This window comes from Oncorhynchus masou, chromosome 28, assembly GCF_036934945.1.
Source record: "Oncorhynchus masou masou isolate Uvic2021 chromosome 28, UVic_Omas_1.1, whole genome shotgun sequence".
Lineage (NCBI taxonomy): Eukaryota > Metazoa > Chordata > Actinopteri > Salmoniformes > Salmonidae > Oncorhynchus > Oncorhynchus masou.
In genome coordinates this window covers 86,515,666-86,528,165 of record NC_088239.1, presented here as the reverse complement: position 1 = coordinate 86,528,165, position 12,500 = coordinate 86,515,666, and the positions used below count along the sequence as shown (strand labels likewise).

The 12,500-nt window shown below is 46.7% G+C and overlaps 1 protein-coding gene across 1 annotated transcript in view; it reads left to right on the top strand.

Annotated features, from left to right (window-relative positions):
- The window catches only part of LOC135518448 (metalloprotease TIKI1-like), a 197,860-nt gene that overhangs the window by 148,428 nt on the left and 36,932 nt on the right, over positions 1 to 12,500 (top strand). Inside the window, exon 5 of the mRNA XM_064943622.1 lies at positions 1,510 to 1,600. Coding sequence (XP_064799694.1) covers positions 1,510 to 1,600 — 91 coding nt within the window. The remainder of the gene's footprint in view (positions 1 to 1,509; positions 1,601 to 12,500) is intronic.

Below are 12,500 nucleotides of genomic sequence, written 5' to 3'. Positions count from 1 at the left end.
TTGTATCTCTTTCTCTCTATCCCTCTCTCTCTATCCCTCTCTCTCTATCCCTCTCTCTCTCTCTCTCTCTCTCTCTATCCCTCTCTCTCTATCTCTCTCTCTGTATCTTTGTATCTCTTTCTCTCTATCCCTCTCTCTCTATCCCTCTCTCTATATCCCCCTCTCTCTCTCTCTCTCTCTCTCTCTCTCTATCCCTCTCTCTCTCTCTCTCTCTGTATCTTTGTATCTCTTCTCTCTCTCTCTCTCTCTCTCTCTCTCTCTCTCTCTCTCTATCCCTCTCTCTCTCTCTTTCTACCCTACAGTTAAATTAGCCTAGTATCCTAGTGGTTAGAGTGTTAGACTAGTAACCGTAAAGGTTGCAAGTTCAAATCCCCGAGCTGACAAGGTACAAATCTGTCGTTCTGCCCCTGAACAGGCAGTTAACCCACTGTTCCTAGGCCGTCATTGAAAATAAGAATTTGTTCTTAACTGACTTGCCTAGTTAAATAAAAAATTACATTTCAATGACTTGGTTTTCAATAAGCAGACAGACTCCAGGAAGAAGCCTTGTCACCAGATCAATTAGACCATTTTCAACTGTAGATTTTCACTACTCATCTCCTCTCTCTCTCTTCACTACTCATCTCCTCTCTCTGTCTTCACTACTCATCTCCTCTCTCTCTCTTCACTACTCATCTCCTCTCTCTTCACTACTCATCTCCTCTCTCTCTTCACTACTCATCTCCTCTCTCTCTCTTTTCACTACTCATCTCCTCTCTCTCTCTTCACTACTCATCTCCTCTCTCTCTCTTCACTACTCATCTCCTCTCTCTCTTCACGACTCATCTCCTCTCTCTCTCTTCACTACTCATCTCCTCTCTCTCTTCACTACTCATCTCCTCTCTCTCTCTTCACTACTCATCTCCTCTCTCTCTCTCTCTCTTCACTACTCATCTCCTCTCTCTCTTCACTACTCATCTCCTCTCTCTCTCTCTTCACTACTCATCTCCTCTCTCTCTCTTCACTACTCATCTCCTCTCTATCTCTCTTCACTACTCATCTCCTCTCTCTCTCTTCACTACTCATCTCCTCTCTCTCTCTTCACTACTCATCTCCTCTCTCTCTTCACTACTCATCTCCTCTCTCTCTTCACTACTCATCTCCTCTCTCTCTTCACTACTCATCTCCTCTCTCTCTTCACTACTCATCTCCTCTCTCTCTTCACTACTCATCTCCTCTCTCTCTTCACTACTCATCTCCTCTCTCTCTTCACTACTCATCTCCTCTCTCTCTTCACTACTCATCTCCTCTCTCTCTTCACTACTCATCTCCTCTCTCTCTTCACTACTCATATTCTATTCCCTATGTAGGGACCATGGTGATCTGGTTGACCTGGTTGAAAGTAGTGCACTATAAAGGGAATAGCAGGCCGTCTGTGACGCACCCTGAGTGACGCGGTTAGACTGCTGTCTGTGTCTCGCAGGGAGACTGAAACACAGACCGAAATAGTGAACTGTGTTTATATTTCAGGTCACTTCCTGGGCAACAACACGGTGATTGATGTGCTGAGGAGTCAGGGCTATGAAGTGGAGCACACCCCTGCAGGGCAGCCCATTAGCAGGTAATAGTACACACCTCGCTGTCCTCACCAACACTCCCCAGGATCCCCTTTTATACCACCCTCTTTGACTACACCTCCTTACTCTCAATTCAATTTCATTTCAATTTAAGGGTCTTTATTGTCATGGGAAACATATGTTTACATTGTCAAAGGCAGTGAAATAGATAATAAACAAAAGTGAAATAAACCATATAAAATGAACAGTAAACATTACACTCACAAAAGTTCCAATGGAATAAAGTCATTACAAATGTCATATTATGTCCAAATACAGTGTTGTAACGATGTGCAAATAAAAAATAAAAAAAATTAAAAAAAAATAACAAAAGGGAAATGAAATAAACATAAATATGGGTTGTCTCTCTCTGTCTCTATCTCTCTCTCTCTCTCTCTGTCTCTGTCTCTCTCTCTCTCTCTCTCTCTCTGTCTCTCTCTCTCTCTCTCTCTCTCTCTCTGTCTCTGTCTCTCTCTCTCTCTCTCTCTCTGTCTCTCTCTGTCTCTCTCTCTCTCTCTGTCTCTCTCTTTCTCTCTCTGTCTCTCTCTCTCTCTCTGTCTCTGTCTCTCTCTGTCTCTCTCTCTCTCTGTCTCTCTCTGTCTCTCTCTCTCTCTCTCTCTCTGTTTCTCTCTGTCTCTCTGTCTCTCTCAATTCAATTCAATTCAAGGGGCTTTATTGGCATGGGTATCATGTGTTAACATTGCCAAAGCAAGTAAGGTAGCTAATATATAAAGTGAAATAAACAATACAAATTAACAGTAAACATCACACATACAGAAGTTTCAAAACAATAAAGACATTACAAATGTCATATTATATATATATACATAGTGTTTTTACAATGTACAAATGGTTAAGGACACAGGATAAAATAAATAAGCATAGATATGGGTTGTATTTACAATGGTGTTTGTTCTTCACTGGTTGCCCTTTTCTTGTGGCAACAGGTCACAATTCTTGCTGCTGTGATGGCACACTGTGGAATTTCACCCAGTAGATATGGGAGTTTATCAAAATCTGATTTGTTTTCTAATTCTTTGTGGATCTGTGTAATCTGAGGGAAATATGTCTCTCTAATATGGTCATACATTGGACAGGAGGTTAGGAAGTGCAGCTCAGCTCAGCTCAGTCCTCACGTCCTTGGAACAGATCGTTACATTTTCGTAAAGAGGCTTATATAGGATTGGGAGAGATGGCCGTGTTTCATAGTTTACAACCAGCGTCTGTTCACATGGGCGGGGCCACTGAGTTGGCAGAGTTTACAACCAATGTCTGTTCACATGGGCGGAGTCACTGAGCTGAGCATAGTTCACTCATGAAAAACTACTTCTCTCATTTAGGAGCTAAAATTAAATTTAATCTTTTCACTAATAGTTTCATATTTAAACATTTAAATTATACAACAATTCCATGTGAATCTGATAACTAGAATGTGTAGACTTTCCGAGATACGGTTTATGTCATCCTATTATCAGTAATCATGTCTCAGACGCCAACTGATCTGACATCATATTCATTAAGCCCCAACGCATATTTTCAACTGGTTGGATGACCCAAATAGGGTTCCGTTTCCCACCTTCTGATGTCACCAGACTCTCCACGTTAACAAAGGGATTTTCAATAGTCACATCGGTAGAGTAGAGAGAGGAAAACGGGGAAAGGTATTTTATGGGGGTCATAAACCTCCCCCCTCAGGCCAACGCCATGACAGTGTTTGTTCTTCACTGGTTGCCCTTTTCTCGTGGCAACAGGTCACAAATCTTGCTGCTGTGATGGCACACTGTGGTATTTCACCCAGTAGATATGGGAGTTTATCAAAATTGGATTTGTTTTTGAATTCTTTGTGGGTCTGTGTGATCTGAGGGAAATATGTCTCTCTAATATGGTTATACATTTGGCAGGAGGTTAGGAAGTGCAGCTCAGTTTCCACCTCATTTTGTGGGCAGTGAGCACATAGCCTGTCTTCTCTTGAGAGCCATGTCTGCCTACTGCAGCCTTTCTCAATAGTATGGCTATGCTCACTGAGTCTGTACATACCCCTCCTTTCTCTCTCTCTCTCTCTGACTACCCCTCCTCTCTCTCCCTCTGACTACCCCTCCTCTCTCCCTCTCTCTCTCTCTTTGACTACCCCTCCTTTCTCTCTCTCTCCCTCTCCCTCTGACTACCCCTTCTTTCTCTCTCTCTCTTTCTCTCCCTCTGACTACCCATCTTCTCTCTCTCTCTCTGACTACCCCTCCTCTCCTTCCTGACTACCCCTCCTCTCCCTCTGACTACCCCTCCTTCCTCTCTCCCTCTGACTACCCCTCTCTCCCTCTCTCACTCTGACTACCCCTCCCCTCTCTCTCTCTCTGACTACCCCTCCTCTCTCTCTCTTTCTCTAACTACCCCTCCCCTCGCTCTCTCCCTCTGACTACCCCTCCTCTCTCTCTCTCTCTCTCTCTCTGACTACCCCTCCTCTCTCTCTCTCTCTCTCTCGCGCTCTCTGACTACCAATCCCCTCTCTCTCTCTCTCTGACTACCCCCCTCCCTCTCTCTCTCTCTCTCTCTCTCTCTCTCTCTGACTACCCCTCCTCTCTCTCTCTGACTACCCCTCCTCTCTTTCTTGACTACCCCTCCTTCCTCTCTCCCTCTGACCACCCCTCCTTCCTCTCTCCCTCTGACTACCCCTCTCTCCCTCTCTCACTCTGACTACCCCTCCTTCCTCTCTCTCTCTGACTGCCCCTCCTCTCTTTCTCTCTGACTACCCCTCTCTCCCTCTGACTATCCCTCCTCCCTCTCTCGCTCTAACTACCCCTCCTCCCTATCTCTTCTGACTACCCCTCCTCCCTCTCTCTCTGACTACCCCTCCTCGCTCTCTCTCTGACTACACCTCCTCCCTCTATCTTCTGACTACCCCTCCTCCCTCTCTCTTCTGACTACCCCCTCCTCCCTCTCTTCTGACTACCCCTCCTCCCTCACTTCTGACTACCCCTCCTCCCTCTCTCTCTGACTACCCCTCCTCCCTCTCTCTCTGACTACCCCTCCTCGCTCTCTCTCTGACTACACCTCCTCCCTCTATCTTCTGACTACCCCTCCTCCCTCTCTCTCTGACTACCCCTCCTCCCTCTCTCTTCTGACTACCCCTCCTCCCTCTCTCTCTGGATATATATACAGATATACAGAGAGATGTACAGAGGTCTGCGTGATTCATACTGCAGCCAACCCCCTGAGGCCTGCGTGATTCATACTGCAGCCAACCCCCTGAGGCCTGTGTGATTCATACTGCAGCCAACCCCCTGAGGCCTGTGTGATTCATACTGCAGCCAACCCCCTGAGGCCTGCGTGATTCATACTGCAGCCAACCCCCTGAGGACTGTGTGATTCATACTGCAGCCAACCCCTGAGGCCTGCGTGATTCATACTGCAGCCAACCCCCTGAGGCCTGTGTGATTCATACTGCAGCCAACCCCTGAGGCCTGTGTGATTCATACTGCAGCCAACCCCCTGAGGCCTGTGTGATTCATACTGCAGCCAACTCCCTGAGGCCTGTGTGATTCAGCCAACCCCCTGAGGCCTGTGTGATTCGTACTGCAGCCAACCCCCTGAGGCCTGTGTGATTCATACTGCAGCCAACCCCCTGAGGCCTGTGTGATTCATACTGCAGCCAACCCCATGAGGCCTGTGTGATTCATACTGCAGCCAACCCCCTGAGGCCTGTGTGATTCAGCCAACCTCCTGAGGCCTGTGTGATTCATACTGCAGCCAACCCCCTGAGGCCTGCATGATTCAGCCAACCCCATGAGGCCTGTGTGATTCATACTGCAGCCAACCCCATGAGGCCTGTGTGATTCAGCCAACCCCCTGAGGCCTGTGTGATTCGTACTGCAGCCAACCCCTGAGGCCTGTGTGATTCATACTGCAGCCAACCCCCTGAGGCCTGTGTGATTCATACTGCAGCCAACCCCCTGAGGCCTGTGTGATTCAGCCAACCCCATGAGGCCTGTGTGATTCAGCCAACCCCCTGAGGCCTGTGTGATTCAGCCAACCCCCTGAGGCCTGTGTGATTCATACTGCAGCCAACCCCCTGAGGCCTGTGTGATTCATACTGCAGCCAACCCCATGAGGCCTGTGTGATTCATACTGCAGCCAACCCCATGAGGCCTGTGTGATTCATACTGCAGCCAACCCCCTGAGGCCTGCGTGATTCATACTGCAGCCAACCCCCTGAGGCCTGCGTGATTCAGCCAACCCCATGAGGCCTGTGTGATTCATACTGCAGCCAACCCCCTGAGGCCTGTGTGATTCATACTGCAGCCAACCCCTGAGGACTGTGTGATTCATACTGCAGCCAACCCCCTGAGGCCTGCGTGATTCATACTGCAGCCAACCCCCTGAGGACTGTGTGATTCATACTGCAGCCGGCGCCCTGAGGCCTGTGTGATTCATACTGCAGCCAACCCCATGAGGCCTGTGTGATTCATACTGCAGCCAACCCCCTGAGGACTGTGTGATTCATACTGCAGCCGGCGCCTGAGGCCTGTGTGATTCATACTGCAGCCAACCCCCTGAGGACTGTGTGATTCATACTGCAGCCAACCCCCTGAGGCCTGTGTGATTCATACTGCAGCCAACCCCCTGAGGCCTGTGTGATTCATACTGCAGCCAACCCCCTGAGGCCTGTGTGATTCATACTGCAGCCGGCGCCCTGAGGCCTGTGTGATTCAGCCAACCCCCTGAGGCCTGTGTGATTCATACTGCAGCCAACCCCCTGAGGCCTGTGTGATTCAGCCAACCCCATGAGGCCTGTGTGATTCATACTGCAGCCGGCGCCCTGAGGCCTGTGTGATTCATACTGCAGCCAACCCCATGAGGCCTGTGTGATTCATACTGCAGCCAACCCCCTGAGGACTGTGTGATTCATACTGCAGCCGGCGCCCTGAGGCCTGTGTGATTCATACTGCAGCCAACCCCCTGAGGACTGTGTGATTCATACTGCAGCCAACCCCCTGAGGCCTGTGTGATTCATACTGCAGCCAACCCCCTGAGGCCTGTGTGATTCATACTGCAGCCAACCCCCTGAGGCCTGTGTGATTCATACTGCAGCCGGCGCCCTGAGGCCTGTGTGATTCAGCCAACCCCCTGAGGCCTGTGTGATTCATACTGCAGCCAACCCCCTGAGGCCTGTGTGATTCAGCCAACCCCATGAGGCCTGTGTGATTCATACTGCAGCCAACCCCATGAGGCCTGTGTGATTCATACTGCAGCCAACCCCCTGAGGCCTGTGTGATTTATACTGCAGCCAACCCCCTGAGGCCTGTGTGATTCATACTGCAGCCAACCCCCTGAGGCCTGTGTGATTCATACTGCAGCCAACCCCATGAGGCCTGCGTGGGATTTCTTTATTTTTGTCTCTCTGTTTCACCAACTGGATTTCAATTGGGAATAATTTCCCAGTATGGCCACTTCTCCTAGTTGGTGTAATTTCACCCGTAAACCAGAACCAGATGTCTGCTCCGTTCTGCTCGGACTGTTTTGAAAAATGTTGTCTGCAAATCATCTGAAAATTCTGCCGCAATTACACCTTTTATTTAACTCATTCTCTGCTAAAATATTCATATTTCTACAGCTCATTATTGCATTAAAATTAACCCTTATTAATACCCCCTAATGTAGACTTATGTAGACATGGGGAACATTAGACTATGTAGGTAGTACATAGCCTAATATACACCCTTGTACACCTTTAACATCTTATACACCCTTATACATCTTATACATCCTTATACACCCTTATACACCCTTACACACCGTTACACCTTTACACTCTTATACAACCTTTACACACCTTTATACACCTTTATACACCCTTATACACCCTTATACACCCTTACACTCTTATACACCCTTACACACCTTTACACACCTTTATACACCTTTATACACCCTTACACACCGTTACACCTTTACACTCTTATACAACCTTTACACATCTTTATACACCTTTATACACCCTTATACACCCTTATACACCTTTACACTATTTTACACCCTTATACACCCTTACACACTGTTATACTCCTTTATACACCCTTATACACCCTTAAACACTTACACTCTTATACAACCTTATACACCCTTACACACCGTTACACCTTTACACCCTTATACACCCTTATACACCTTTACACTCTTTTAAACCCTTATACAACCTTATACACCTTTATACACCCTTATACAACCTTATACACCCTTATACAACCTTATACACCCTTACACACCGTTACACTCTTATACAACCTTATACACCCTTATACACCTTTACACACCTTTATACACCTTTATACACCCTTACACACCGTTACACCCTTACACTCTTATACAACCTTATACACCCTTACACACCGTTACACCTTTACACCCTTATACACCCTTATACACCCTTATACACCTTTACACTCTTTTACACCCTTATACAACCTTATACATCTTTATACACCCTTATACAACCTTATACACCCTTATACACCCTTAAACACCTTTATACACCCTTACACACCCTTATAGACCCTTATACACCCTTCCACACCTTTATACACCTTTACACACCCTTACACACCCTTATACACCCTTAAACACCTTTATACACCCTTAAACACCCGTGTACACCCTTAAACACCTTTATACACCTTTACACACCCTTACACACCCTTAAACACCTTTATACACCGTTATACACATTACACACCCTTAATCAAATCAAACCAAAAAAAAAAAAATGTCATACACATGGTTAGCAGATGTTAATGCGAGTGTAGCGAAATGCTTGTGCTTCTAGTTCCGACAATGCAGTAATAACCAACAAGTAATCTAACTAACAATTCCAAAACTACTGTCTTATACACACGTGTAGGGGGATAAAGAATATGTACATAAAGATATATGAATGAGTGATGGTACAGAGCGGCATAGGCAAGATACAGTAGATGGTATCGAGTACAGTATATACATATGAGATGAGTATGTAAACAAAGTGGCATAGTTAAGTGGCTAGTGATACATGTATTACATAAAGATGCAGTAGATGATATAGAGTACAGTATATACGTATACATATGAGATGAATAATGTAGGGTATGTAAACATTATATTAGGTAGCATTGTTTAAAGTGGCTAGTGATATATTTTACATCATTTCCCATCAATTCCCATTATGAAATTTGGCTGGAGTTGAGTCAGTGTGTTGGCAGCAGCCACTCAATGTTAGTGGTGGCTGTTTAACAGTCTGATGGCCTTGAGATAGAAGCTGTTTTTCAGTCTCTCGGTCCCAGCTTTGATGCACCTGTACTGACCTCGCCTTCTGGATGATAGCGGGGTGAACAGGCAGTGGCTCGGGTGGTTGCTGTCCTTGATGATCTTTATGGCCTTTCTGTGACATCGGGTGGTGTAGGTGCCCTGGAGGGCAGGTAGTTTGCCCCCGGTGATGCGTTGTGCAGACCTCACTACCCTCTGGAGAGCCTTACGGTTTTGGGCGGAGCAGTTGCCGTACCAGGCGGTGATACAGCCCGCCAGGATGCTCTCGATTGTGCATCTGTAGAAGTTTGTGAGTGCTTTTGGTGACAAGCCAAATTTCTTCAGCCTCCTGAGGTTGAAGAGGCGCTGCTGCACCTTCTTCACGATGCTGTCTGTGTGGGTGGACCAATTCAGTTTGTCTGTGATGTGTATGCCGAGGAACTTAAAACATACTACCCTCTCCACTACTGTTCCATCGATGTGGATAGGGGGGTGTTCCCTCTGCTGTTTCCCGAAGTCCACAATCATCTCCTTAGTTTTGTTGACGTTGAGTGTGAGGTTATTTTCCTGACACCACACTTCGAGGGCCCTCACCTCCTCCCTGTAGGCCGTCTCGTCGTTGTTGGTAATCAAGCCTACCACTGTTGTGTCGTCCTCAAACTTGATGATTGAGTTGGAGGCTTGCGTGGCCACGCAGACGTGGGTGAACAGGGAGTACAGGAGAGGGCTCAGAACGCACTCTTGTGGGGCCCCAGTGTTGAGGATCAGCGGGGTGGAGATGTACACCTTTAAACACCTTTAACACCCTTATACACCTTTACACCTGTATCCACATTTCACACCCTTATAGTTTCAGGGATACATAATCCCTGCACATGAATATACACATTATACATGTTAGTATACACATTATACATGTTAGTATACACATTATACATGTTAGTATACACATTATACAGGTTTGTATACACATTATACATGTTAGTATACACATTATACAGGTTAGTATACACATTATACATGTTAGTATACACATTATACATGTTAGTATACACATTATACATGTTAGTATACACATTATACATGTTAGTATACACATTATACATGTTAGTATACACATTATACATGTTAGTATACACATTATACATGTTAGTATACACATTATACAGGTTAGTATACACATTATACATGTTAGTATACACATTATAATTATACAGAACACATTAATGCACCGACTAAATAATTACTGCAAATTATACACACTACAATTATATTGTACACATTAAACACATTATAACAAAGGACAAAAACATGTAATGTTTTTACATTTAGTATACATTCTTATCCAGAGCGACTGACAGGAGTAATTAGGGTTGAAGTGCCATCCTCAAAGGCACACTGACAGTTGTTTCATCTCGTCCCCTCAGAGATTCGAACCAACAACCTTTCGGGTTACTGCCCCCAACACCCCGCCTGGCTACCTGCCAGCCCAGTCAATTCCTCATTGGTCATTGTGAAATATTTGACAATTTGTAGTTGCGTACAAATTCCTCGTTGTGGGTAAAATGACCGAAAAGCTCTAAAGCCCGTAGCCTGAACAGGCCTTATCCACATAATCAACTGCAGAACATCCCAAGGGTTCTTGTAAATTCAAACATTTACAAGCTGAATGGACTGTGTGTTCAGAGCAGTAGGTTAGACTACACAGCCCCTCCACTCCACACAGCTCCTCCACTCCACACAGCTCCTCCACTCCATACAGCCCCTCCACTCCACACAGCTCCTCCACTCCACACAGCCCCTCCACTCCACACAGCCCCTCCACTCCACACAGCTCCTCCACTCCACACAGCTCCTCCACTCCACACAGCTCCTCCACTCCACACAGCTGCTCCACTCCACACAGCTCCTCCACTCCACACAGCTGCTCCACTCCACACAGCCCCTCCACTCCACACAGCTCCTCCACTCCACACAGCTCCTCCACTCCACACAGCTCCTCCACTCCACACAGCCGCTCCACTCCACACAGCTCCTCCACTCCACACAGCTCCTCCACTCCACACAGCCGCTCTACTCCACACAGCTCCTCCACTCCACACAGCCCCTCCACTCCACACAGCCCCTCCACTCCACACAGCTCCTCCACTCCACACAGCCGCTCTACTCCACACAGCTCCTCCACTCCACACAGCTCCTCCACTCCACACAGCTCCTCCACTCCACACAGCCCCTCCACTCCACACAGCCCCTCCACTCCACACTGCTCCTCCACTCCACACTGCTCCTCCACTCCACACAGCTCCTCCACTCCACACAGCTCCTCCACTCCACACAGCTCCTCCACTCCACACAGCCGCTCCACTCCACACAGCTCCTCCACTCCACACAGCCGCTCCACTCCACACAGCCCCTCCACTCCACACAGCTGCTCCACTCCACACAGCTCCTCCACTCCACACATGGGGTTTAAATGTTGATTTGCGCTGCTCGTACTCTGTTGTAATTGACAGAAGGTTCTGAATGTTCAGACTCAATGCCACATTCAATATAACGGGGAAGAAACGAGGTCCGACTGGTAATATATTCATCCAACTTTGAATTCCAAGTCGGAAACTCTGGCATCTTTCTCGGGCTCCGTCTTTCCGACCTGAACATCAATGACATGACTAGACCTGTTTTTTTTCAGTTCCAATTTGTCTTCAAATGATGGTTGTGACACGTCAGACTGGTGGTACATAGTGACTGGTGGTATATAGTGACTGGTGGTATATAGTATAGTGACTGGTGGTACATAGTGACTGGTGGTATATAGTGACTGGTGGTATATAGTATAGTGACTGGTGGTACATAGTGACTGGTGGTATATATTTTTTTTATTTTTTACCTATATTGAACAAGGCAAGTCAGTTAAGAACAAATTCTTATTTTCAATGACGGCCTGGGAACAGTGGGTTAACTGCCTGTTCAGGGGCAGAACGACAGATTTTGCACCTTGTCATCTCGGGGATTTGAACTTGCAACCTTTCGGTTACTAGTCCAATGCTCTAACCACTAGGCTACACTGGTCACTGGTGGTACATAGTGACTGGTGGTACATCGTGACTGGTGGTACATAGTGACTGGTGGTACATAGTGACTGGTGGTATACAGTGACTGATGGTACATAGTTACTGGTGGTATATAGTGACTGGTGGTACATAGTGACTGGTGGTACATGGTGACTGGTGGTAGATAGTGACTGGTGGTACATAGTGACTGGTGGTATATAGTGACTGGTGGTATATAGTGACTGGTGGTACATGGTGACTGGTGGTATATAGTGACTGGTGGTATATAGTGACAGGTGGTATATAGTGACTGGTGGTATATAGTGACTGGTGGTATATAGTATAGTGACATGTGGTATATAGTGACTGGTGGTACATAGTGACTGGTGGTACATAGTGACTGGTGGTATACAGTGACTGGTGGTATATAGTGACTGGTGGTATACAGTGACTGATGGTACATAGTTACTGGTGGTATATAGTGACTGGTGGTACATAGTGACTGGTGGTACATGGTGACTGGTGGTAGATAGTGACTGGTGGTACATAGTGACTGGTGGTATATAGTGACTGGTGGTATATAGTG